Genomic DNA, 25642 nt, shown 5'->3' with positions numbered 1-25642 from the left:
TTAAAATTCAATATTGTGCATCAACAACACTCGTTGTCGTATAAATATATAAAAAGGACAAAAAAAAAATAACCACAAGGATAATACTGATGAATTTATGTGTCGCACAAGTGTCTAATTAATTATTATCGACGCCTATTATGTTATATTACCAGCTTCGCATACGTTATTACTCAATTTCCTATACCCCGTTTTCAATTCAATTTATCCCTTCAAGGTATAGGTAGAGCCCGGTCGCGTCCGTACCAGAGCGCTTAATTCAAGTCCAAGAAGTCGCATATTATAATGGCCATGGAAATACCATATTCCATCATCATCTTCTTCTTCATTTTCGTCCTCGCTGTCTTTTGCTTGCACTCTTGATGGCATGCGTGCAGTTTAGTTTATCCTCGTCTTCTCCAAATGCAGCTGTTTCTGATTAGTTCTTTTGCTGCTTCCATTTTATCTTCAATTTTTTTTTTTTTTTTTGTATTTTAATTTTAATTCCGCAGGAATTTCCATGTACGCGCGCGTTTTACTTGATATATAAATTCGAAAAAGGAAGGAACAAGAAATTTATTATCTTCATGTCAATTCTGCTTCGTTGGAGTCTTTTAGAGGAGAAAAATATGTGCTACCAATGTGTAGCAAATAGCAATCTTCTTCTTCTTCTCGTGTCGGTTGTGTGTCCTAATCGAGGAAGTATCTATCTCTCTAGGTCTGCTAGCTGCTGCTGATGATGATGGTTATAGTTTTTATATCTTCTTTCGTTTTTTTTTTTTTTTCAGTTCTAAAGAAGTGGTTACTGAGCTATTTTTAAAGTGATTTCTATTTTTAATACCCCCCATCTTGCATTAGGGAGCGCAGCAAAGTCATTTCAGTAAGGGAAATAGGTATTATAAATGTACCTTTAGAGCGAGCTCTTTTGGTCGGAACTCAGTGAGATCATGATGATGGTTGGTTGCCTTGTGGCAGCAAGTTTATCTATTTTTAATTTTGAACTAGGGCATTGACAATCGCGAGTGTTGCATTGGAAGAATATAATTCGCGCGCGAGGTATAAAAGGGATCACTGAAAAATTCCAATCTAAAGTGCAAGACCTATATATAGAGAGGGAAAGACCTTTTTGAGATGAGAGAGAGGTTCACTCTCATTGTAGCTTCCTACACTAATGATGACCTTAATCTGCAGTAAAAATTCATTCAATTATGAAGATGTGCAGTGCATCTGCCTCATTATGGGTGAAAAGATAAACATTTTTTCAGATGTTTTATCATCTTTTATCTGATTTTTTTTTTTGATCAACAGAGGCGGAAAAAAACTCATACAAAGTGTGATATTTTTAGCAACGACAAAAAAAAAATTGGTATTAATAAAACGAAAGTGTATCTTTGTGATGTAGGATTGTATAGATACAAGTCAAGGTGAACAACCTTTGTTAAAAAAGATTTTTCAATTTCAGAAAGTAGGTACCAAGGCACTAGAACAAGAGACATATCATTTTGTATATTTTCGTATGGATAATATCTTCAACTGATAATAATTGAAAGTATCATGAAGGATCAAAAATGTCAATTTATAAAACGTCAAAAATTATTTTTTTGTAAGAAACTCTGATGATATAGGTATGTCTTACACTTCTTAAAAATTTTCTTGTATATTTTAAGGATCTTGTATTATTTAAGGAACTTATAAGAAGCATTAACGTTCTGAGCAAATTTTATTTTATAAGAGTTATTCAGCATAAAAAATGTTTTTTATAATTTTTACTTCATATGAAACACTGAAGAAAAACAACAAATGTCACACCCGTAATATTTTTTGTCACAACAAAAACATTATATTGTCACACCCGTAACAGTGTTAAATCGCTCTGTGTCTGATTGTGGAAGGTCTACGAGATCAACTTTTTTTTTTAAATAAAAACTTACACAATGTAGTGTCTTCAAAAATAATTTAAAGTCAGCAGTAATTTCCTATATAACGACTTAATGTTCTTTTACTAAATTTAATGATGAATTAGTAAAAAGTAATTTGTACTGCTTTTAATCAATGAAATTTACTGCAGTTAGCCTAGTTTCTTGTGATATTAGCTTGAAGTAGAATTTGTAGGGAAAAATCTTCAAAGTCATACTTATACCTATTAGTAAAATCGAAGTAAAATATTTTACAGAAACATCAAACAAATAATGCTTCAATTAGTATAATTGTTGTCAAAAACTTTATTAACAGAAATTAATAATATGATGCATATTTACCAGATATTTTTGATATTTACCGATACAATTCATGATTACGTGATGCTTCACAGAGCAACCTAGTATATTTACGTTAGCAATCCGTGATAGTTTTTAAAATAACCTGTGATACTAACCAGGAGAATATTTATGTTATTTGACACAGTTACAAGTGATACAAGCACACTAGCTACGAGGGCATCGCGATACTTACCAAATTAACCTATGATAAATAATTGCTTCGGGAGCCTGTGATACTAACCAGAACAATTCGTGATATTAAGTATGTCAACCTCTAAGACACATGACAACATGATTGTCATGCTATTCCAACTTACGATACTTGAGTGATGCTTCCCAGAGCAACCTAGGATATTCACGTACGAGGGCAATTCGTGATATTTTCTAAAATAACCTGTGATACTTACAGGGGGAATATATGTTACTTAACACAGTAACCTGTGGTACAAACAGGGCTAACTTATGGTAGCTAGCAGAGCAACCTGTGATACTTATGTATGTACCAAAGCAGCCTGTGATACCTACCATGGGAACCTGTGATACTAACCAGAACAATCCATGATATTAAGCATGTCAGCCTCTGTGATACTTAAATTGCAACCTTTGATACTTACCAAAGAAACTTGTGATATCAGGGAAACAATGATACTAAGCATAACAAACTTTTGATACTATTATTCCAACTTGTGATAATTTCCAGAGTATCCTGTGATACTTACTAGAAGAAACCTGTGATACTTACTAGAAGAAGAAAGAAAAGAAAAAAATTAAAAAAATTCAACTTTTTTGAAAATTTTGACCGTTACATATGAAATTGAGTCTTATTTTAGCGGAATATTGAATAACAAAAAAACTAAACGATCTACAAAATCGAGGTTTTTGTATTTCGTCTTAGTCTAGGTTACTTCAAATTTGTGCAAAAAAAATTTTTTGAATTTCGCATTTTTTTTTTGATTTTGAAAGGTTACTTTTGAGCTATGTTTTTAAAGCAAAATCTTGAATATTTCAAAAACGGTTTGAGCTACAAAATTGGGGTTTATATCCAAAATAAAGTATTCAAAAGCTACAATTAATGGCAAAAGAAAACACTTAAAAAAGTGATTTTTTAAAAAAGTCTCCACTGACTCATCAAACCGGAAGTGCACTTCTGAAACTTTAAGTTGCAATAAAAAATGACTGGGTGAAGCTAGAAAATTAATTTTTGCTCTAACTTCAGTCTTATTTTAGCATTTAATTAGCTACAATTAATGAGATAAATTATTTTTTGATTCTGCCACAAAGTGTCCGCCAAAGAAAGGGACGTGTTTAATTGTAATATCTATAAGAGCAGCTCACGATACTTGCTACAAAAAAATCCAAAACCAAATAGTCTGCATTGAAGAAAGATTAATTTGTGGCAGAAGTATGTGTTTTGGATACAAATTTGTTTGAGTCAAATCGAAAGACATTCCTGCATAAAAAATTTGAATGTAGCCATCAAATTTTAAAAGATCACTAATTTCAAAAGAATTCCGATATTCTATGATTAACAAGTATTTGAAAACTTTTCTTTCAAAAATATGAATTTGAAACTTTTTTTGCAAAACACTATCTATCTATTACTTTACAAGCCACAAGATCAATTTTTTCTTCCGAATTTAAACTTATCGTTCAAGATTACTATAATTGTCATTGAGAAACATAATAGACCGAGAGCCGGCAGCATATTTTGGCAGTTTTGATATAACCGAAATTCGAGTGTGCACATATCTAGATATGCACCACAGTATATCAACGGAACAAGTCTGGCAGTGATCTTTTTCAGCTTTCCCTTGCCAGACGCATCCAAAGTGCAGCAAAAAATCAATTTTTGGCGTTTTGGTATAACCGATTAAATGATACACCAAAAAATCATAAAAAATCCCCTGATTTCGAATCTGTGGGTACCGCAAGTTTCTTTTTCAGCTTTCCCCCCGCCAGACCGCTTTAAAGCATTTTTAAGTGCATTTTTCTAATAAAAAACCTAATTACTTATTTTCTGTTAGGTATAACCGTATGATGGTAACAAATTAATATTCTATGTCTATTCCAGGCCTAGAAAATATAATTTTTAGCCAGCTATTTTTCAGCCTTCCCTCTGCCAGACGCATCCAAAATGCAGTCAAAAATCAACTTTTGGCGTTTTCCTAGGTATTAACTGAATAAATGATACACCAAAAAATCATAAAAAATCCCCTGATTTCAAAAATGTGGGTACCAGAAGTTTTGTTTCAGCTTTCGGCCCGCCAGACCGCTTTGAAGCATTTTGAAATTCATTTTTCTAATAAAAAACCTAATAGCTTATTTTCTGTTGGGTATAACCGTATGATGGTAACAAATTAAAATTCTATGTCTATTCCTGGTTTAGAAAATATAAGTTTAAGCCAGTTTTGTTTCAGCCTACCCTCTGCCAGACGCCCTAAAAGGTATCTCAATAGTACGGGAAAGTTAGATTTTGCTATATGGGGCATGGGGGTCTGGGAAAAAATCCAAAATGCATTTTGACTTCAGGGCTCGAAAGGCATAAAGACACGAGTCGTAAACCAAATTTTGTTCAATCGCACCAAGAGTCATTTGGCCGCCATTTTTTTTAATACAAATTTTAGTTTTCACATAACTCGCGTATTTTTGAACCTACAGAAAAAACAATGTAGGTATGACAAACTTGAAATAATTTAATTTTCTACAATATATGTTAAATAACATTTTTCGATTATCCCTTTGGTTTAAAAGTTAGGGTGTTTTTTTTTTTAAACACGTCAAAAAGTGATTTTCTTATTTTTGTCATATCTCTTTTACTTGAGCGTTTTTTAAAAAATTTGTTCGTTGTAAAAGTTGTAGATCTTTTAATTACCTTCATTTGTTACAATATTGGTTTTTCGATTTGACACACCGTTTTCGATCTGTAGGCAAAAAACTTCAAAAAATTGCAATTTTTTGTATAGGGACAAACAAAATGATTCTTGGTGCGGTTGTACAAAATGTGGTTTTAGACTCTTTTGATCCCTGGGTTTATGCTCTTTTAATCCCTGAAGACAAAATGCATTTCGGATTTTTTCCCACACCCCCATGCCCCATATAGCAAAATGTAACTTTCCCGTACTATTGAGATACCTTTTAGGGCGTCTGGCAGAGGGTAGGCTGAAACAAAACTGGCTTAAACTTACATTTTCTAAATCAGGAAAAGGCAGAGAAAGTTAATATTTGGCCATCATATGGTTAGGTACTCTAAACAAAAAATATTATTTCAATTTTATAAGAAAAAAACAGAAACTAGGTGTTTTTTCTATGGAAAAACCTGTTTGGGAAACCTTTAAGGGCGTCTGGCAGAGGGAAGGCTGAAAAATATCTGGCTTAAACTTATATTTTCTAAACCAGGAATAGACATAGAATTTTAATTTGTTACCATCATACGGTTATACCCAACAGAAAATAAGCTATTAGGTTTTTTATTAGAAAAATGCATTTCAAAATGCTTCAAAGCGGTCTGGCGGGCCGAAAGCTGAAACAAAGCTTCTGATACCCACATTTTTGAAATCAGGGGATTTTTTATGATTTTTTCGTGTATCATTTATTCAGTTAATACCTAGGAAAACGCCAAAAGTTGATTTTTGACTGCATTTTGGATGCGTCTGGCAGAGGGAAGGCTGAAAAATAGCTGGCTAAAAATTATATTTTCTAGACCTGGAATAGACATAGAATATTAATTTGTTACCATCATACGGTTATACCTAACAGAAAATAAGTAATTAGGTTTTTTATTAGAAAAATGCACTTAAAAATGCTTTAAAGCGGTCTGGCGGGGGGAAAGCTGAAAAAGAAACTTGCGGTACCCACAGATTCGAAATCAGGGGATTTTTTATGATTTTTTGGTGTATCATTTATTCGGTTATACCAAAACGCCAAAAATTGATTTCTTGCTGCACTTTGGATGCGTCTGGCAAGGGAAAGCTGAAAAAGATCACTGCCAGACTTGTTCCGTTGATATACTGTGGTGCATATCTAGATATGTGCACACTCGAATTTCGGTTATATCAAAACTGCCAAAATATGCTGCCGGCTCTTAGACTATAAGTAGATATATGTGTCATGTCGAAAAAAAAAGTATATCCACATAGAACGTGGCATCAATTGAGATAGAAAAATTCAAATGCCAGTGCATTTCTAGAATTCAATTATCTCCAATGATGATGGAGAACAATATTTTCAACTCGTAGCTTTTGTATCTGTATCGATATATCGTGTGAAAAGATACGCAATCTACAAATCCACATTTGAATCATCATTATTTCAATTGAAAATGATGAAGAAAAATCATTTAACCGTTAATACGTTCAATACACAATTCAATTCAATAGAAGAAAAATATAAAGTTTTGTAGAAAAAAAAAATGAAAAGAACATTCTACAAAATAAAGAAACATTTTAACCGTTAACTTTGGTTTAATCGAATTGTGAATATATGATTGATCATCCATATTTTCCATTCAAACATACATCTCTAAAAATCCATGGATATCAATAAAGAAAAGAATTTGAAGTAATTGACGAGAGATGAGTTGTGTGTGCAGCATCATTTAGATGCATTTCAATCCTCATTATAATGATTTAGGAATTTGTTTTATTGAACTTTTATTTTGTATAGTACGCACAATGCCATTAGACTAACAGACGACCAACCGACACCATCTCACCCATCACAGATTTCAGCCTGTAAAAAAATGTGACCTTTTCAATAGAGAATTTCCTCTTTAGAAATTCTTCAATTTTCTGTGTATAAAAAGGTTCAAGTGAAGAACGAGGAAATGACGACCAACAATTTTCGGATAAAAGCTTTCAGAGTACAACCAATACCAATATCAACAACAACAAAAAAACCGATGGGATACCTTAGTTCTTTACCAACAATCTCACTCTGTGGGGCGTGAATTTATTTTCTTCTCATTTCATTTCTCAGTCAGTTCCCACATGATAATGACAAAAGGTACTTTTTTTTCTTTTTTTTTAGTTTTTCAGGCTCTTTTTTGAAAGAGTTCAAATGTGTGCACTGAACTCACGTGCAATGCATTTCACGCTTCTGAGAGTTCACAAGTTCAAACATTTCAAGAAATTTGATATTTTTACACTTTTTAATGACAGCTCAGTGGCAGTCGTAATATTTTTTTTGTTTTTGTTTTGATTTTTTTGTTTATGATGTGCTCATTTTGTGGTCGTTAACTTTTGTGCATCAGCTAAAGTCATTAAAATTGCTTTCGAAACAAGTTTATTTTATTTATTATTTTTTTGTAAGTTTATTGGAGTTTTTATTATGAGAAATTATAATTGTTATTGACAAGATGTTTAGTAATCAAAATATGACACAAAATGTGTCATAAAAAAAAGTTGGAATTCATAACAAATTCCTAATGAAATAACTTGCTCGGCTTAAATGTCTTGAAAGGTGGTCTGTAAATATGTCAATGATCCGAAATATTCATAACAAAACTGTTATTAGGTATACCTACAATTTTTTTTTAAGTTTAAGGAGTGTGAAAATACGCCTGTATTTTAAGATCTTATTTAGAATCACATTTCAATGCAGCTTTTTGTATGTTCTTTTCTTATACTGTATATCTAATCCCTACAGTTGTCACGTTTCACAAGCTTAAGGGTTTGCCTCTAAGACCTTATTGATAGTTGCAAGATATTGTTAAATCAAAAATATTTTTCCTTAAATTTTTTTGTTTCTAAATCGCCTAAAAAAATACTGCAAACTACAGTCAAAATTTGGGTTGGGGTCGAAATTCTGTATGGGCCAAAATTCGGATTCCAAAATTCTGTAAATTCAAAATTCTGTATTTTAAAATTCTGTAAATTCATAATTCTGTATTCTAAAATTCTGTAAACACAAAATTCTGGATTTCAAAATTCCGTATTCCAAAATTCTGTACTCCAAAATTCTGTAAATGATAAAAGAAAAATTGTTTTGATAATGAAAAAAGTGCGCACTTTTTTCATTATCAAAACAATTTTTCTGTTATCATTTACAGAATTTTGGATTACAGATTTTTTATATTTTCTATGCAGAACCTTGAAGCAGTTTGCGTTCGACAGCTTAAGTTAAGTGTTATGAGTTAATCATGATATAAAATTAATTCAGAAAAATGGAAAATATTAAATCATTAAAACCTAATACAGGAAAGGATAAACTGTGTGTCAATGGTTTTATGTTTAATAACGAAGAAAGATCAACTTAAAAAAAAAAAAAACATGGAAAATGAAAATATTTTTTTTAATGAAAAATCTCTTAAAATTTTTCGGAAAATAGGGTACTTAACTCAAATTAGTCATGCACTTAATAACTCCATTCGAATTTTGTCGAAAAAATTTTTTGTCGAAAGAATTTTTTGAGAAAAATGAAATTCAAGCCAGCAGAACACGTAAATCTCGGAAAATTCATCGGAAAATAGAGCACTTAATTCAAATTAGTCGAAAATTCAATTATTTATGTCCAATTTTTTCGAAAAAGTGGAATTTTTTGAAAAAAAAAAAAAAAACAAATTCAAGTTAGTAGAACATGAATTTTGTATGGAAAATGAAAATATATTTTTTTAATGGAAAATCTCGGAAATTTTTTTCAAAAATCGGGTACTTAACTCAAATTAGTTAAGCACTTAATTATTCAAGATAATTTCGAATATCACAGAAAAAAATTATTTTTGTAAAATTTTTTTTTTTTTTCTGAATTTTTGTTTTGCACCTAAATATTATACCAAACCCGAATTTTTTACTAACAGTTTAAGGCATTTTCTAGTAATTGCTCTGCTAACTTTAAATCGAGTTAGCAGAACATTAAGTTTTTCCAAAAGTAGGGGTACTTGCTCTGCTTACTTGAGGGACATGTTTTAATGTAGAGATTTAGAATTACAGAATTTTTAGAAGCAGAATAATGGATTTGCAGAATTTTGAAAAACAGAATTTTGGATTTACAGAATTTTGAAATACAGAATAATAGAAAAGCAGAATAATGGAATACAAAATTATGTTCATACAGAATTTTTTCTTCAGATACAGAATTTTGGTCATACAGAATTTTGGAATACAGAATAACGACCCGTTCCCTCAAAATTTGCTCAGACAAAGATTCAAAGTGGTGTATGGCGTATGGGTCATGTTTTAAAAAATATACTGCACATCAAAATACCGGATTTCTAAATTCTTTACTGTGAAAAAATGGTACAAATTAGTTGACAAAAAAATTTGTTTCGATAATAATACAAAATTGCTCAAGGTGATTTTTTTGGGATCGAGTACCTATCCTACGTATCATAGGAGTGTATAGTATTGAAAACTGTGCCATGTTAAAAATTTTGAATTTTACAAGTTCAACAATAAACTATTAAGAAACACTCTTTAGAACGTAATATGTTGTACTTATTTCTTTTTAAATTGAGGTCCCAAAGTAACAAAAAATTTCAAAATTTCAATTGAATAGTTTGGAGAAAAAATTTAAAGGATGCATTATCATGAAAAAGTGTTAACTTTATTTACAAACAAAATTTTTGGTGTAACGCATACCTAAAAAAAGTAAACAGAAAACACTAATGCATTATTTGATTTTTATTGCTCCGAAAGTATTTAGGTAAGATAAAAAAAACTGGATGTAGTCCAATTTAAAATAATAAAATCAAGATAAGAATAATAAATTGCACGACTATGTTGCACGTAATTGCTCTCATGATAGAGGTTGCTTAAAAGAATTAAAGAATGTTAATATATTATTTTATAAGAAATTTTTCAAAACTAAAAAAAACTAAAAGAAAATTTGTTTTTAAAATATTATAAAAACATCTTTTGTAGAGATTTTGAATTCCAAACAAATTTATTGCAAGAAATTTCTCGTTTAACAATTTATTTTTTGAAAATTCATTAAGTTTTTTTTTTAATAATTGTTTGTGACTACATAAAAAATTTCAAAAATTTGTCAAAAAATAGATCTGTTTTCAAAAATTCCACAAATGTGTATTTTGGAAAACGGCTTCAAATTTTGGTTTTAGGTTACGGTTTTAACATATCGACGAATTGGGATTGACGGTGATTCAATGCATAGAGATAACAAGTAAAAAGACACACTAAAGTGAAAAAGTCGAAAAATGCAGATTTGCGGTTTTGGCGTTGTGCCGATGAATACACTGGTTAACAAGGGTTCTGTTGCCGAAACAAAAATATACTTTTTATATACACACCGAAAGTGTGCTGAATTTGAATCCAAAGTCAGAAAAAAATTGATCAGCTTCCGTTTTTGAAATATTACCGTTAGAAAATGCAAAAAAAACGTTTTTTTTTTACTACTTCGGACCTTATTCTTTAATATAAGGAAAATTGTTAGAAGATATTTAGTAACGGTTTCTATAAAAACTATTTTCCTTCTTTCAAGAACTTTTTTAATCTTTCCGATATCTTTGTTATTGTGCGAGATATTTAAAAATGAAGAAAGTGGCTTTGGCTTCATATATCATAAAGGAGAAAATGACGTTATAAAATTTATTAAATATGCAAACAACTGAGGATATCTCGGGAAGTAAAAAAGATATCGAAAAGATTTAAACTGATTTAAAAAGGTGGAAAATAATTCTTATTAAAACTGTTACTAAATATGCACAAACAATTTACCTTATATAAAAGAATAACGCCCGAAGTACTGCATTTTCTAACGGTAATATTTCAAAAACGGGAGCTGATTAATTTTTTCTGACTACGGATTCGAGTTCAGCACACCAAAAACCTTCAAAAAAGAATTTTTTTTGTTCCGGCAACAAAAAAAAAAGTTTAATTTTGTTAACCAGTGTTATATTCAAATTTTGTTCACACAAAACTTCGTCACAAAGGTAATATTAAAAACTTTAAAGTTTATGCTTTTATTAGGCTTTTATAAAATTTTCCTTAGAAGCATTTACCTATTTGTAGATATATATATTTTTTTTTTAGAAATATTAGGAAATACTAGAAAATTTAGCACAATCTGATTGTTTTTGAAAAAAGCTTCGGTAAAGCTTCACTCAGAAATCCTAAGAGTTGTCGTAACCTCTTAAACACGCCAGCTCTTTTTTTTTAGGGACTCTGAGCTCTGGTAAATTTGAGAAATGTAACCTCAGTAAGAGTGACCAAATGCGATGCATGAGGTATTATTACTTAAATTTGGGCTGCGATAAATATGCAAAGAGCTATCGGATGTATTGTCAAAAGCAAATTTTTAAGCATCAGAGCTATCAGAACTTATAAAGATCAATAGCAAATATTTATAAAGCTATCATTTATAGTAATAGAGTCGTTATAAATACTGATATGACTGTTAAAATTAATATCAGAGCTATTGTTAAGACTTGCAGAGTTGCTGTAAATATGGACAGTTATCAACAGAGTTTACGTAAAAGTAGTAAGAGTACTCATCATAGTTAATTTAGCTATGACAAACATTTAAAGAGCTATTATAACTGTCCAGAAAGATATCTTTATATAAAGCAGAGTCCAACAGAGTTACCATAGCCAGACGCAGAGCTATATTAGGTGATAACAAAGTTGTACTTTTTCCTGAAAGTGCTATGATTTATATTAGCAAAGGCATTAAAAATGCTGATAGAACTTCCAAATGTACTGGCAGAGCTGTCATCAGTATCGACGGCGTCATCATATATATTGTCAGAGTAATCATAAGTACAATGAGAGTTTCCTTCATTTTGAGTTTAGCTGTGCTCAATTTTTCAAGAATTATCTAAACTCTTGATAAAGCTATCAGCTTAAGTAATAAGGTTTTTAAATATACTCACAGAGCTATGGTTATCACTAAAAGAGATGTGATATATTTTTACTGAGCTATCGCAGTTGGTGATAAAGTCGTAACAACTTTTTAAAGTGTTATGAAAAGTTGTTGCAACTTTATCACCAACTGCGATGGCTCAGTAAAAATATATCACATCTCTTTTAGTGATAACCATAGCTCTGTGAGTATATTTAAAAACCTTAGGAGTTATTTTATATTATAAAAGAATTGTATCCATCTTTGATACAAAACTTTTATAAATACTTACCAAGCTTTCAGAATCTTTCTAATTAATACGAGTACCAACATTAAGGTTTTGATAGAGCTTTAAATTCGACATAGAAAAACATTACATTTAAGGCTATTTAAAAAATACAAACAATAGAATGTTTCATCTTTCATGACATAGAGTTTTTTATTGATATTTTATTAGTAACGATTTTAAAAATATTATTATATTATTATACTAAGATACATATGTACATTTAAAGATTGTTGAGAAAATTATTGTTTCATAGTAAACAGAAATTTGACGGTATTGTAAATACTCTCAATAAATATTAATACATTACATTACATTGATTTATATGTTATATATATATACCTTATATAAATTAAAAATCTCATTATTGCTTGCTTTTATTATTTTACATTTGTTTGGTTTTGAAAAACTAAATTATTTCTTTGTTTGCCACATTACTTGTAAATTTGTATTCTTAAAAGTCCCAAATGATAAAATCATTTCCCAAACTATTTTGAGATATTTGTGAGGTATGTTTGCAGACAAGACGTTTTAACTCTAAAGTTATATATTTTTCTTGCTTTTCCACCCGATAGGCGAAGTAGTGATTATCAAAAAACAAAGTTTCAACTTTTTGAAGGCATAAAATAAAAGAATTTCCTGAAACAAGTATGTGTTTTACTAAGGCAAACTCAGGGTCTAAATCATTATAAATATTAATACATACAACTGCTTCTTTGTTTAAAATAATATCATATACACTACATTTAGTCGTTTCTTCAACTGGTAAATAGGGTGACACATCATACTTTAAACTTACATCTTTAGTAACTGTTTTTAAGGATAAATAAGAAATCGGGGTATTGAAATATTCCTCATAATTTAAAAATAGGTCAGCAAGTTTCATTTTGTTTTTGTTAAAAACTGTTTTTAGAACGTTCATTCTGTTGTTTGATATATAAATTGATTTTTTCAAGACCTGATGCTTGGCTTCGAACCTGATGGAACTTATTGCAATAATGGGACCGATTTTCTCCATAATAGAAGAATAATGTGTAAGAAAATGAAATTTTGGTTTCAAGTGACTTCCTGATACCTTTAAGTACAAGTTATTATGAATATAAACAATTTCCGCTAGGTATTTTGAAGTTTGGGAAGTATGGTGTTTTCTAAAAATTATTGATGTCATTTCTCTCAAAGCCAAAAGCAATTTCCATTCATCAGAGTCTTGCTCAATTTTATCTCCTATTAACAGTGGAAGAAATTTCAAAAAAGTAAACATTTCAGAACCTGAGAGACGAATTTTACTACAGGTTAATAAATCAGAATTTAGAAGTGGTGGTTTATTAATTGATTCGTAAGGACCAAAATTAAATATTTGAATTCTACGGTTTATTTCCTCAATAGTTAAGAACTTTTCACAAATTAAGTTTTTAAAAATACTTAATAAGTCATAGTGACAAACTCCTTCTAAAATGTCATGAAAACAGTCGACTGAATAGTTTTCTACAACGTGGAAATTTATTAAAGTGTTCCATATTGAGTTTTCTTTAACACCAGTCAGAGAAACATTGTTTACTTTGAGGTCATGCTCATATCCAACTATAGTTCTTAATTGTGCAGCTGTTTCGTTACAAAGAAGTTTCATTTCAATTTTAGGAACCTTACAAAATCTGCAATAATAGTTAGAACTAAATGACTCCGTGAACCCTAAAATGGAATTGACGCCCAAATTATCGCCAATTACGGAACATGTAACAAATTTTACTTTTTTGTATCTCCTATTTTGTATTTGAATACCATCTGTTTGCAAAGTATTAAGCTGCGCAACAAGTGGTTTAAAAATCGGAGAATTACCAAACTTAACTCTATCCTGAGTAAAAAAGATCATCGCCAAGAAAATATGCGATAACTTTGAACTTAGGTAATCCGGAAGACACAAAAGCTTAATGTAGACTGCTCCAAGCTTGAGAGTATTACTATGTGAACCAAGGGGATTTAAAGATTCAAAGTCGTCAAAATAAACTACAAGTGGTAAAAAGAGGATGTCTGTTTCATTTTCTGGATTCAGAGAAGATATTTTATTTTTCCAAAATGAAGTTTGAATAATGTTATAAATATAAAAATTTTCATCAACAATGCTTTCTACATACTCTAATATTTGTTCTAATAAGCATGTTTTAGTGAATAAAATACTAAACAGCTCAGAAATCGGAAGCATCTTAAGGAAAAAGTTGTATTCTATATTTTGAATCTCATTCTGGTTTGAATATAATTGGTCCTGTTCTACAGCTAACGCGCAAGTTTTTTCTTCGACGAGAAGATTTAAAGATTTAAGTTGTTTTAATAATAAGCAATTTGTCTTTGCAAAACTTGGAGAAAGTAATAAGTGCAAATCGTCTATACTTTTCTGAACAGAAGCTTTGACTTCATTATTTTCAAGTTGATATAATACTTCATTGATGTGCTTATCATAAAAATTAGTTATATTTGCGTATATATGCATCATTGAAGATTTAGGAATTCGATCATCTGACAAGCATTTAAGAAATGTTCTTAAAAAGTTAATGTGAATATCAGGACATATCGCCTTTTCCTGTAAAAGAGCGGGTTTGGGTGATGAAAAGGCTAAATCCGAATCAAATGTGGCTTCACTTGAAATTGTGGGACATAAAGATTTTCTTGTTGCATGATCTCGTTGCCTGTGCTTCAAATGTTTATAAAAATTGCTAAAAATACGTAAGCAATCCTCTTCCGGACATGCGTATCTTCTCAAATCTTTATGAATATTTTTAAAGTGTGCACTATACATTGAAGTTGTGTCAAAAGAATTTTTGCACAAATAGCATTGAAATTCCATATCTATATAAAGAACGATATGTGGTGGGCAAATTGACAAAGATTTAATAAAAGTCTAACCACTTGAAGAATAAAAATGTATCTAAATTAATAAAATAAATAATTATTAATATTTATTATTATTAATTATAATTCCAAACACTTCTGTCGTCAAAATTTATTGATGAAAGATATGTGAAAACTGATAAAAAAAAGATCACTTTTGAATAAAATTCACAGACAAACACTTGTATATCCAAAATTAATGAGATAATCAACATTTGTCAAAAGAAAAAAAGGAAGGATATGTGGCAAACAAAGAACTGTGTAGTCACAACTAGTGTAGTCAAAGCTTATAAAAACTATTTAAAAAGACAAATTTTGAGGTAAAAAAAAAATATAAAAATATTATTTAAAGCCAATAACTCACATTTTGCACAAATCGTTGTGGATTGTTTCGATTGTGGCCATGTTTACGCCTTTTTTGAATTTTTGTTCGACTTTTATTCCAAATAAAAAAATTTGTGTAAACGTCCAAACCATCATACTCTCTGCTGGGTAGTTGAGGTCAAGAACGTAAAACAGAAAAAAACAAGTTTCGAATGCTTCCAATGGATCTTCAAAAAAATATTTCTTATCCAGAAGCGTAACGTAGGCGTTGAGCTTTTTGCTGGGATCTCCTAATACCACAATTCTTGGCTGCTTCCCAGAGTTATTCTTTGCTAGATTAATTTCGTGGTTGTCAGATTCTTGTATAGTCTGAAGAAAAATAGTAAAATAAAAAGTTCAATATAGTAGTTTTATTTAAAATAAAAATAATTTTTTGTTAAAATATTAAATTTATTTAAAATTTAAAAGTAATAATTAACCTTAAAATATGCTACAAAATTTTCTTGACTTTCGATTTTCGAGCAACGGTATGAAGCCTTCGTTGCACTCTTTTTTGTACGTGAGCTTGGAAACATATAGCTCAATATTATCAATGCTATAATTTTTGAAGCTTCAGTATTGGTTCTGACTATTTTCATGAATTGCTTAACATTGTTGTCTTTCGATTTTTCACCATACTTTAAAATTTTTGGATAATATAACGACCAGCATTCTGAAAAGTTTTGGGCTTGAGGCAGCAAAATTTTCGCATCTATATTCAACTATATAATATATATATACAAAATTTAATTAAATATGAACCTACTTAAAAAAAAGTACTTTAATTACCAGTTTTATCGATTCTTTTGAATTAGCAACAAATATCGGGAAGTTATCCAGGTAATCCAAAATACTACTTGACGCTTTAAGTAGTTTCTGTCGAAGATTGTGCGTTTGTTTCCAATTATTCTCAATAATACTCCAGGGTTCTATTTCGGACTTTAACCATTCAAGAGCTTCTAAGTCAGAGTTTGATTCTTCTAATAAAAAAATTGTTTATCAATTACATTGTTCTAGTAGAAAGGTCTTAATGTTTACCAATAACGTCTTCTGGTTCCGCAGCTATAATAGGTTCAGAGTTTCGTCGGTGTCTCGATCTTTTTATCAGTTTAGATTCAGAAAGTTTTTTTCTAAAATATGTGTAAGCATCATAAAGTTTTCCACAAGGCCTTTGGCCCCTACATGCAGGCGTAAAATAGGCAGAAGTTATTTCTCCCGGAAACACTTGTACAATAAGTTCAGCTAAATACAAAAAATCGTGCCTTGACAATCTGTAAACGTTTGAGAATACTATTATTCAGTAACTTAAATTTTGCTTTGCATTTATTTATGTAATTAATAATCGAATAATTGTATACAATATTGGAATACTTCTGTATTAGCTATTTTATACGCAATTTTCTGGGCGATAGTCGATTCTATAAAAGCCCCAAATGATATTTGCAGGGGTTACAATGAAATGTTTTTTTTTCTATTGGATTTAGATCCGATTCTTTTAATAGCAGTGGAAAAAAAACTAGCAAAACGAAAAAAAAAAATTATTTATGTTAAGAATAATTACTATATCTGATGTTTAATTGACCATTGAAAAATTGGCTCTCAGTGGTGTATAAATAAAACATTTTTTTAACAGCCATATTTATGACTTGTTTCAAGTCTTTACAAGGACATGAATGTTTTGATATTCTAGTTGTACTTTGAGGTTAAGATACCGAAAAGTAGTTTTGAAATAAGTCAATAATGTGGCTGTAAAAAATTTTGTAAATGGAAATGTTTTGATTTGCGCAAAATATTATTTGTAAAAAATATATGAAAATGAAATACTTATACCATACAATATATGTATGTAGTTCCTAGAATTTAAAACAGTGAGCAAACTGCTTTGTATAGTATCATGCTAATGACTTGAAAAAGCTTGTTTAAATCCAAGTTACAGCCTTTCAAAAACCGTACAAACTTATAACAAAAAAAATTTGACTGCGTATATTAAGAAACAACTTAAAAATGAAGAAAAAACTTACTCAACATGTTTATTTTCTTGCAAAATTTGTTTAACAACGAATTTTGAAATCGTAATTCTATCATGGTTATCCAAATTTAAAGAATTTCCAAACTTCGCGAGGATTATTATTAAGTCCAAATCATTATTTTCTTTGAAACTCTGTAAATAATATTTATTATAATTAAAATGGATATTTTACTTTAAAATTTAAAATGCTTCAATACCTCTACAGAACTGAATGTTGATTTAACCAATATGCTTATGTTTGATTCTGTTAATTCACTTGAATCAACTTTACTGCTACGAAATGAAATCGAATTATATAATTCTTTGGTTGCGATAGTAGGAGTTTGAAGATGAGAACTGCTTGCCAACAAACTACTTAATAAACTTGAATTGAGGCCAAGATCAAGCTCAGATTCTGCAACTAGAAAATTTACGAGTCGTTAATACTACGTTTGATATAATCAATTACATAAACACAAATAACGCAGACAAAACTTTATACTTTTGATATGCATGATATTATTTGTTAGAAGCAAAGTTGTGCCATTTTAGGAGAATATGAGTTTAAAATCATTACTCAGAATTTACTAGTTTTATTTTTAAAATATTAACGTATTTTAATTAATTGCTGTATCAAATAATTTTTTGAGGCATATGTTAGAGTAAAATTTGAATAGAAACCTTGAACTAAAGATGCTCCACTGGGTATGACATTATCCTGATCGTCTTCTTCTGCATTTGCGACTTTAAAGTAAATAGAAATGTTTTGTTAATTTGATGTATTTAGAAAGAGAGGGATTAATTATATTCAATTTATTTTATGTTTCTTTTTTAAATGGTGTTCATTTAAATAATTTAACTTTATTGAGCAACGATATTGATGACCCTAACGCTCGACTTTCGACTAACAAACGCAAACAGATCGATTAGAATTTTGGAAAACAAATTTGGAGTTCAAAAATAAGATTTAAATAATGGCATAGTGTTGTGTTTTTAACTTTAATTATTCACATTTCGTTTTACAACGAGGAAACAAAAAAAAATCACTGAAACCTTTTTATCATAATATTGTTACTCAATAAAGAAAACAAAATAATTTGTGGAGTTAAATATAAGAATTATTCTTTCCACATTGAAAGAAAAAACTAGTAATTTTAAACTCTTTTTTTGCATGCATAAGACCGTTTTTTCATTTTTATCGTAATTGGTCAATTGTATGAGTATTTTTGTAGGACCATTTTGTAAAAGTAACACATTTTAATTTTCAACTTTACATTAATTTTTCTGTTAAAAAGACAAAAAGTGTATTTTTAAAATTTTAATATAAAATTTTACAACAATGATTATTTAATTAATGCAAAACATGAATAATAAATTTAATTTATGTAGGTTCACTACAAAAACTGTGAAGAAAAATTGACAGTCAAAAATTTTTTTTTCAAAATCTTCAAGCATTTTTATTTAGTAGGGATGATCGACATTTCTATTAGGTAAAAATGAAAAATTTTAAATTTGCAAAAAGTTCTACAGTTCTAGGTATATCACTTTACAAAATAGCCATTTTCTTGTTTTTACTTAAGGCATTTTATCAAGTAATAGAACAAAAAATATTTAATTTTTGTTTCCGGAACACAAATCTTTAAGTACGTAGGTACAAACATATGAAAACTTTCTTTTTAATTTTTTGAAAGAAAATAAAATTTTACCTTCTAAGACGACGTTTTTATGCACAACTCTAGATATTCCCAATTTCCAATCCGGGGCAGCTTTGGTTTTGTGTAACACATATTCTACAAGGTTTTCATCTTGAATTTGTGCTTTCGAAAATGCGTCAAAAAAATATGAAGACTCTTTGTCTATTTTAAAAGCCTGGAAAGCTAAAATTGTGTGAGTTAGTTTATCAGTTTAAAACATCGTAAACGAGCTGTGAATATTGGTATGGGAAATATTTTCCAACAAATCGTAAACTTTCCTACACAAATTCATATAAATGTTTCATGTAAAAATGTTTAGATACTCGAAAATAATAGTGCATTTCTACCGAATATGTGTAAGTACGAGTGATTGATGGCATCGTTTTATACAGGGTGATTTGCATTAAGTGTCACAAAAGGCTAGGGGGTGTAGGTGTAGACAAGAAAAATATTGTTTAGTAGGGGTCTATTTCCCCCAGTTTAGGTGGGAGGGGCAATTTCCTAAAAAAAATTACTTAAAACAGAAAATAAAATGATATTTTATAGCCTTTTTGAAAGCCAGAAACCTATTATAAAATTTACGTTTTAAATTAAGATGTTTGAGCAAACAGTATTTGAAAAGATAAACTTTAAAAAAAAAATGGTGAATTAATGGAATATAAAAAAGGATTTTAATAAACAATGTGATTGGAGGAAAAACGAAGAAATCAACTTTAAATTCCTGCAGTTGTTTTTAAATATTTTTTTCTGTTTTAAGTAATTTTTTTTTGAAAATTGCCCCTCCCACCTAAACTGGGGGAAATAGACCCCTACTATACAATTTTTTTCTTGTTTACACCTACACCCCCTAGCCTTTTGTGACACCTTATGCAAATCACCCTGTATAAAACGATCTAGATAAGATTTCCCAGAATGGAGAAAAAAAATCAAATTAAAGAAGATTGCAAAATTTTATATTTACCTGCTTCTTTAAAATCATCGACGTTAAATTCTTCACCCTTTTTAATAATTTTTATGATAATATCGCTCCCGCCATAATAACAATTAAGGAACATTTTCCTTATTTTTTAATTGTAGCAGAAAAAAATTTGATTGTCTGGTAAGTTTATTCTGAAAAGAGAAAAAACTTTGAATTTTCGAGATATAAAAATTGATTTTTCAAGATTTTTTGCATTCTTTGCAGTGCAATACAAAAAATTGCACCAAAAAGTAGAACGAAACATTTGTTTTTTATTTTTTTTTTCTTTTCTTCCGAATTCAAATGCGAGGTTTGTAGTTTTTTTTTTTGTTGTCTCAAAAAAGTACCACCACTACCAATACGGCCGCGGCGGCGTCAGTCATAGCTATCCCTTTTTTTCATCATTGAAAAATATTCAATAATAATTTTGAAGTGCTTGCTATACAAAACCAATTAATTTTTTAATGCGAAACTAGATATTGCAATTTAATTATTATTTCATTTAATTTCGGCCCAGTATTTCACATTAAGTGACTCATAATTAACTTTCAATGATGAAAGAAATGAATAGCTATGTTTGGTGCCTACTACCGCCATTTTGTAACACACACAATTTTTCGGTGTAAATGCACTTTTTTCTGAGTGATTTTTTTTTTTCTAATTCTCAAGTAATAAATTGTTAAAATTTAACAATATAAACATTGTGATGCTGTTTGTGAAGAATAATTTAAATAAATTACCTGATATTGATGATGTTTTACACACAATTTGTTCACTTTAACAAATTTTTTTTTCAGTTTTCTTTTTTTTTTCTTTTTTCTCCGTGCGTACGCGTTGTGTGAAGTGAACTGTCGGTGACGGTGTGCATTCGATGACTGGTCTTCTTCTGCAACAGCAACAGGGATGTTTGCGGAAATGTGAGGACTTGGTTTGTTTGTTTTTTTTTACACCGTGGTCGCACTCTCGCGGGCATTAAACAAATTCAACTTTGTGGAAGAGATGATATTTTACAAAAGAATGGAATGAAAAAACAGAATCATATTTTTGGGCTAACATTACCTATTGCGCAGCTACATTATAAACTTAAAAAAGACGCACATTGCACATATTACAAATTTTGTTTTGATGGAGGTAGCTACAAACCATAAATGAATCAGACATGAATGTAAACAGAAACGTTAAATATTAGGTATTTTTATTTGTATGTCAGCTATTACATGAAGCCTCAAGAGGCGCGACTCTTTTTTCGAATTTTCTTTTGATAATCATTCTGTGAGGCGCGTACTATTACACGATGCCTCTTGAGTCAAAGACTCAAAGTTGACATTTCTCTTTTGATTTAAGTATTTTTGTTGTTGTATTCCACCAAGAAGCAAAAAGAAATGAGAGGGAATGCTGAAAAAAGAAAGAGTGGAAAAAGAAACGTCAAAAAAGAGTCTCAGAATTTTGGCCCACGACTATCCGGTCGGATAATTTTTTGTTTTATCTTCTTTCTCTTTTGCACTCATTGGTTTTGAAAAGAGGCGCGCCTCTTGAGGCTTCATGTAATAGCTGACTATGTCTGATTTACACGAGAGACGAGAGATAAAATATTTTTTCTTTAAGATAACAGCAAAATGGATTTGTTGTTGCAAGTATGAAAAGAGTGATGACAGCTCTGGTTGGGTCACGGTGGTCGTAATTTAGATACAATAACTCTGACTTGGTCACGATAGCTGCAATTTTGGCGTCGTGTTTAGATTGTTTGTTATCGTACTCATTGTGTGTCAATGTCATTATTTCTGCATTATTAACCTTTTTTTTGTCATTCTTGTGTTCAATGAAAAAAATTTACATAAAAACAGAAATAATGACATTTTGTCACTCGTGTAAATCAGATAAACAAATGAATCGTTTATTTCAGAAACAGCATAAGTCCATTTTTCCCAAAAATTTTTTTTTGGAGATTTCTCATTTATGTATAGTTATTCATCTTCTGGAAAAAAATTAAGTATGTCAGACCCCCCCCCCCCCCCCCCAAATACGAAAACTGAAAGAAAAGGTTTAAAAATATATGGAAATATTTCACCCGGTGACAACATTTTTGACTGCTGAATACATGACTTTTTACCAGTTTTAAGTTATTTTGGCAGCAATCTTGACACGCACACCCTTTTGTTATACATCTATTAAAAGGTAAGTAATTACTCTATCTATATCTTTTAAATTCATTAAAATTGAACTCAGGGTTCAAAAGTTATAGCCAGATTTCTCGCGGTGGTAGCGTTTGTAACTGTTGAATATATGACATTTTACCAGTTTTTAATTATTTTTGCAGCCATCACGACACGCAAGCTTAAAAATCATACATCAATGAAGAGGTAAAGATTTACTCTATCTACTGCGATTTTATTCATTAAAATCAGAAGCAGGGCTCAAAAGCTATAGCTAGATGAAAACAAAAGTTTTACCAACAAAATATCGTTTTGAACAGAAACGACATAAGTCCAGCGACTTCAAAGGCTTAAAAACCCGCTAAGGTTTTAAAATGCGTCTTTAGCTGGATTATAATTATAAAATATCAGACATAAAAATAATTAATATTTCACGTTTCTGTTGACATTTCATGTCTGATTTACACGATCGACAAAATGTCATTATTTCTGCATAATGTATCTATTTTGTGCCATTATCGTGTTTTATGACAAAAAAATATAATGAAATAGAAATAATGACATTTTGTCACTCGTGTAAATTAGACATGAATGTCAACAGAAACGTGAAATATTAGGTATTTTTATTTGTATGTCTGATTTACACGAGAGACGAGAGATAAAATGTTTTTTCTTTAAAATAACAGCTAAATGGATTTGTTGTTGCAAGTACGAAAAGAGTGATGACAGCTCTGGTTGGGTCACGGTGGTCGTAATTTGGATACAATAACTCTGACTTGGTCACGATAGCTGCAATTTTGGCGTCGTGTTTAGATTGTTTGTTAGTCAGCTACATAATGAGTGCAAAAGAGAAAAAAGTTGAAAGAAAAAATTATCCGACCGGAGAGTCGTGGGTCGTGAGTCCGAGACTCTTTTTTGACGTTTCTTTTTCCACTTTTTCTTTTTTCAACATTTCTTTTTGCTTCAACACAACAACAACAAATTTTAAATAAAAAGAGAAATGTCAAATTTGAGTCCTTGACGGAAGAGGCATCGTGTGTAGTACGCGCCTCACAGAATGATTATCAAAAGAAAATTAGAAAAAAGAGTCAAGCCTCTTGAGGCTTCATGTAATAGCTGACTTATCGTACTCATTGTGTGTCAATGTCATTATTTCTGCATTATTAACCTATTTTTTGTCATTCTTGTGTTCAATGAAAAAAATTTACATAAAGACAGAAATAATGACATTTTGTCACTCGTGTAAATCAGACATACAAATGTGAACATAACTTCAGGAAACGTCAAATCTGTGGCCACAACCAATAACCGCTTAAGTGAGTTAAGACAAAAATTTTTCAGTGGTCTTATGATGCTTTCAAATTCAAAGTCTACATATTTTTACTGTTTTAACTATAAAAAACGATAGATTAAAACCATCTACATCGAGTTAGTAAAAGATTGAGTTGTTTTTGAGGTAAATTAAAAAATGCGGAGCATTATAGTAAAACTAAATTTTGTTTTCTTTTTCGACTTAAGCGGTTATTGGTTGTGGCCACAGAAATATTATTTGGTATGTGCATTATAACCATGCCGGATTTACACGATCGACAAAATGTCATTATTTCTGCATAATGCATCTATTTTGTGCCATTATCGTGTTCTATGACAAAAAAATATAATGACAGAAATAATAACATTTTGTCACTCGTGTAAATCAGACATGAATGTCAACAGAAGCGTGAAATATTAGGTGTGTTTTTTTGTTTATCTATATAGATTTTGTGCAAAAAAACGACATCGGGATTTTTGAAATCCATGCAAACATTTGGCAACACTGTACTATACTTTGGCAGCAGTCTGTCAAAAATGTTGCTTTTGTTTTTATTTTATTTTAATTCCGAAGTGGGAAGGCCATTACATCCATGTTGGATGCAAAGAAAAATTTTCATATGGCTATGGCATCCATGTTGGATTCAAAATTTTTTTTTCACAAAAAACCAAAAATGATCTGTATATTCTTAGCTTCATTTTAAGACCATGACCATTAACATTAGTTGCGTCGTTCTTGTGTTATAAGCGTTTGAAGGTAGCCATATTGAATTTTTTTTCGATTTTTTAAAAATCAAATGTGGAAACTTTTTTATTTTTATTTCTAATTTTTCGAAAAAACTTTGGTAATTTTATATACATATCTGTTGAACAATCTTATCAGGATCCATTTAAGACTTTTATCTGAAAAGTGCATTGCGTATATCTCGAGATATTAACATTTCAATGCAACCATGTCAAACAAATTTTTGATTATTTTTTTCTATAAGAGTTTTTTTCAAACCTCGTTTTCTCCGCTTTTTTTTTTTTGTTAATATTTTCAGATATTTTTGTATGAACACAACAATTAAAATACCTTGGCAATACTGTTTTCTATCGAGAGAAAGTAAAATCTGGATAATTATCTGGATTTTTGAAAAATCTATACAGATAAAGTTTTTGTTGTATTTAACACGTAAATTGTTTCGATTTCAAAAATCTCGATGTCGTTTTTTTGCACAAAATCTATATAGATAAACAAAAAAACACACCTATTATATATATATAGGTATTTTTATTTGTATGTCTGATTTACACGAGAGACGAGAGATAAAATATTTTTTCTTTAAGATAACAGCTAAATGGATTTGTTGTTGCAAGTATGAAAAGAGTGATGACAGCTTTGGTTGGGTCACGGTGGTCGTAATTTGGATACAATAACTCTGACTTGGTCACGATAGCTGCAATTTTGGCGTCGTGTTTAGATTTTTTGTTATCGTATTCATTGTGTGTCAATTCTGCATTATTAACCTTTTTTTTGTCATTTTTGTGTTCAATAAAAAAAATTTACATAATGTAGAAATAATGACATTTTGTCACTCGTGTAAATCAGACATGAATGTCAACAGAAACGTCAAATATAAGGTATTTTTATTTGTATGTTTGATTTACACGAGAGATTATCGTGATTTATGACAAACAAATAATAGAAATGATGACATTTTGTTATAAATGCATTTTGGAATAAACGTCAACAGTACTTCACGAAAAGACAAATATTATTTGTATGAAATCGTATGAGCTATATCGCGCTTACCGGCAGCGATTTAACGAAATATTTTATTTGAATCGGAGTATTCGGAGTGCCGAATCCATCTACTCTTTTATAAACCGAGCACCTCTACGAGCTGGCGATTTTCATAAAAAATCGATAAAAAAAAATCGCCACAACGATTAAACGGAGTGATTAAAAAGGAAA

At 30.0% G+C, this 25642-nt stretch overlaps 2 protein-coding genes across 4 annotated transcripts in view; one reads left to right on the top strand and one right to left on the bottom strand.

Moving 5' to 3' along the window:
* LOC129919561 (mucin-17) overlaps positions 1-25642 on the top strand; it is a 270017-nt gene that overhangs the window by 175366 nt on the left and 69009 nt on the right. The window lies entirely within an intron of this gene.
* On the bottom strand, positions 15544-21183 carry LOC129919562 (uncharacterized). 2 transcript variants are annotated; one of them, XM_056000488.1, is made up of 10 exons: positions 20962-21183; positions 20225-20373; positions 19276-19446; positions 18251-18313; positions 17788-17990; positions 17583-17722; positions 16600-16832; positions 16351-16538; positions 16002-16283; positions 15544-15891 (listed from the first exon to the last, which is right to left on the bottom strand). In XM_056000488.1, exons 2-10 carry the CDS (start codon positions 20316-20318, stop codon positions 15559-15561), a joined length of 1707 nt encoding a protein of 568 aa, XP_055856463.1. In that variant the 5' UTR covers positions 20319-20373; positions 20962-21183; the 3' UTR covers positions 15544-15558. The 2 variants fall into 2 exon arrangements, with proteins under 2 accessions (XP_055856463.1, XP_055856462.1); XM_056000487.1 differs by having other exon boundaries at positions 16351-16541; positions 20962-21097.

This window comes from Episyrphus balteatus, chromosome 4 (assembly GCF_945859705.1).
Source record: "Episyrphus balteatus chromosome 4, idEpiBalt1.1, whole genome shotgun sequence".
Lineage (NCBI taxonomy): Eukaryota > Metazoa > Arthropoda > Insecta > Diptera > Syrphidae > Episyrphus > Episyrphus balteatus.
Note: the sequence above shows the minus strand (reverse complement) of the source record. Positions and strands in the feature narration are given on the sequence as shown.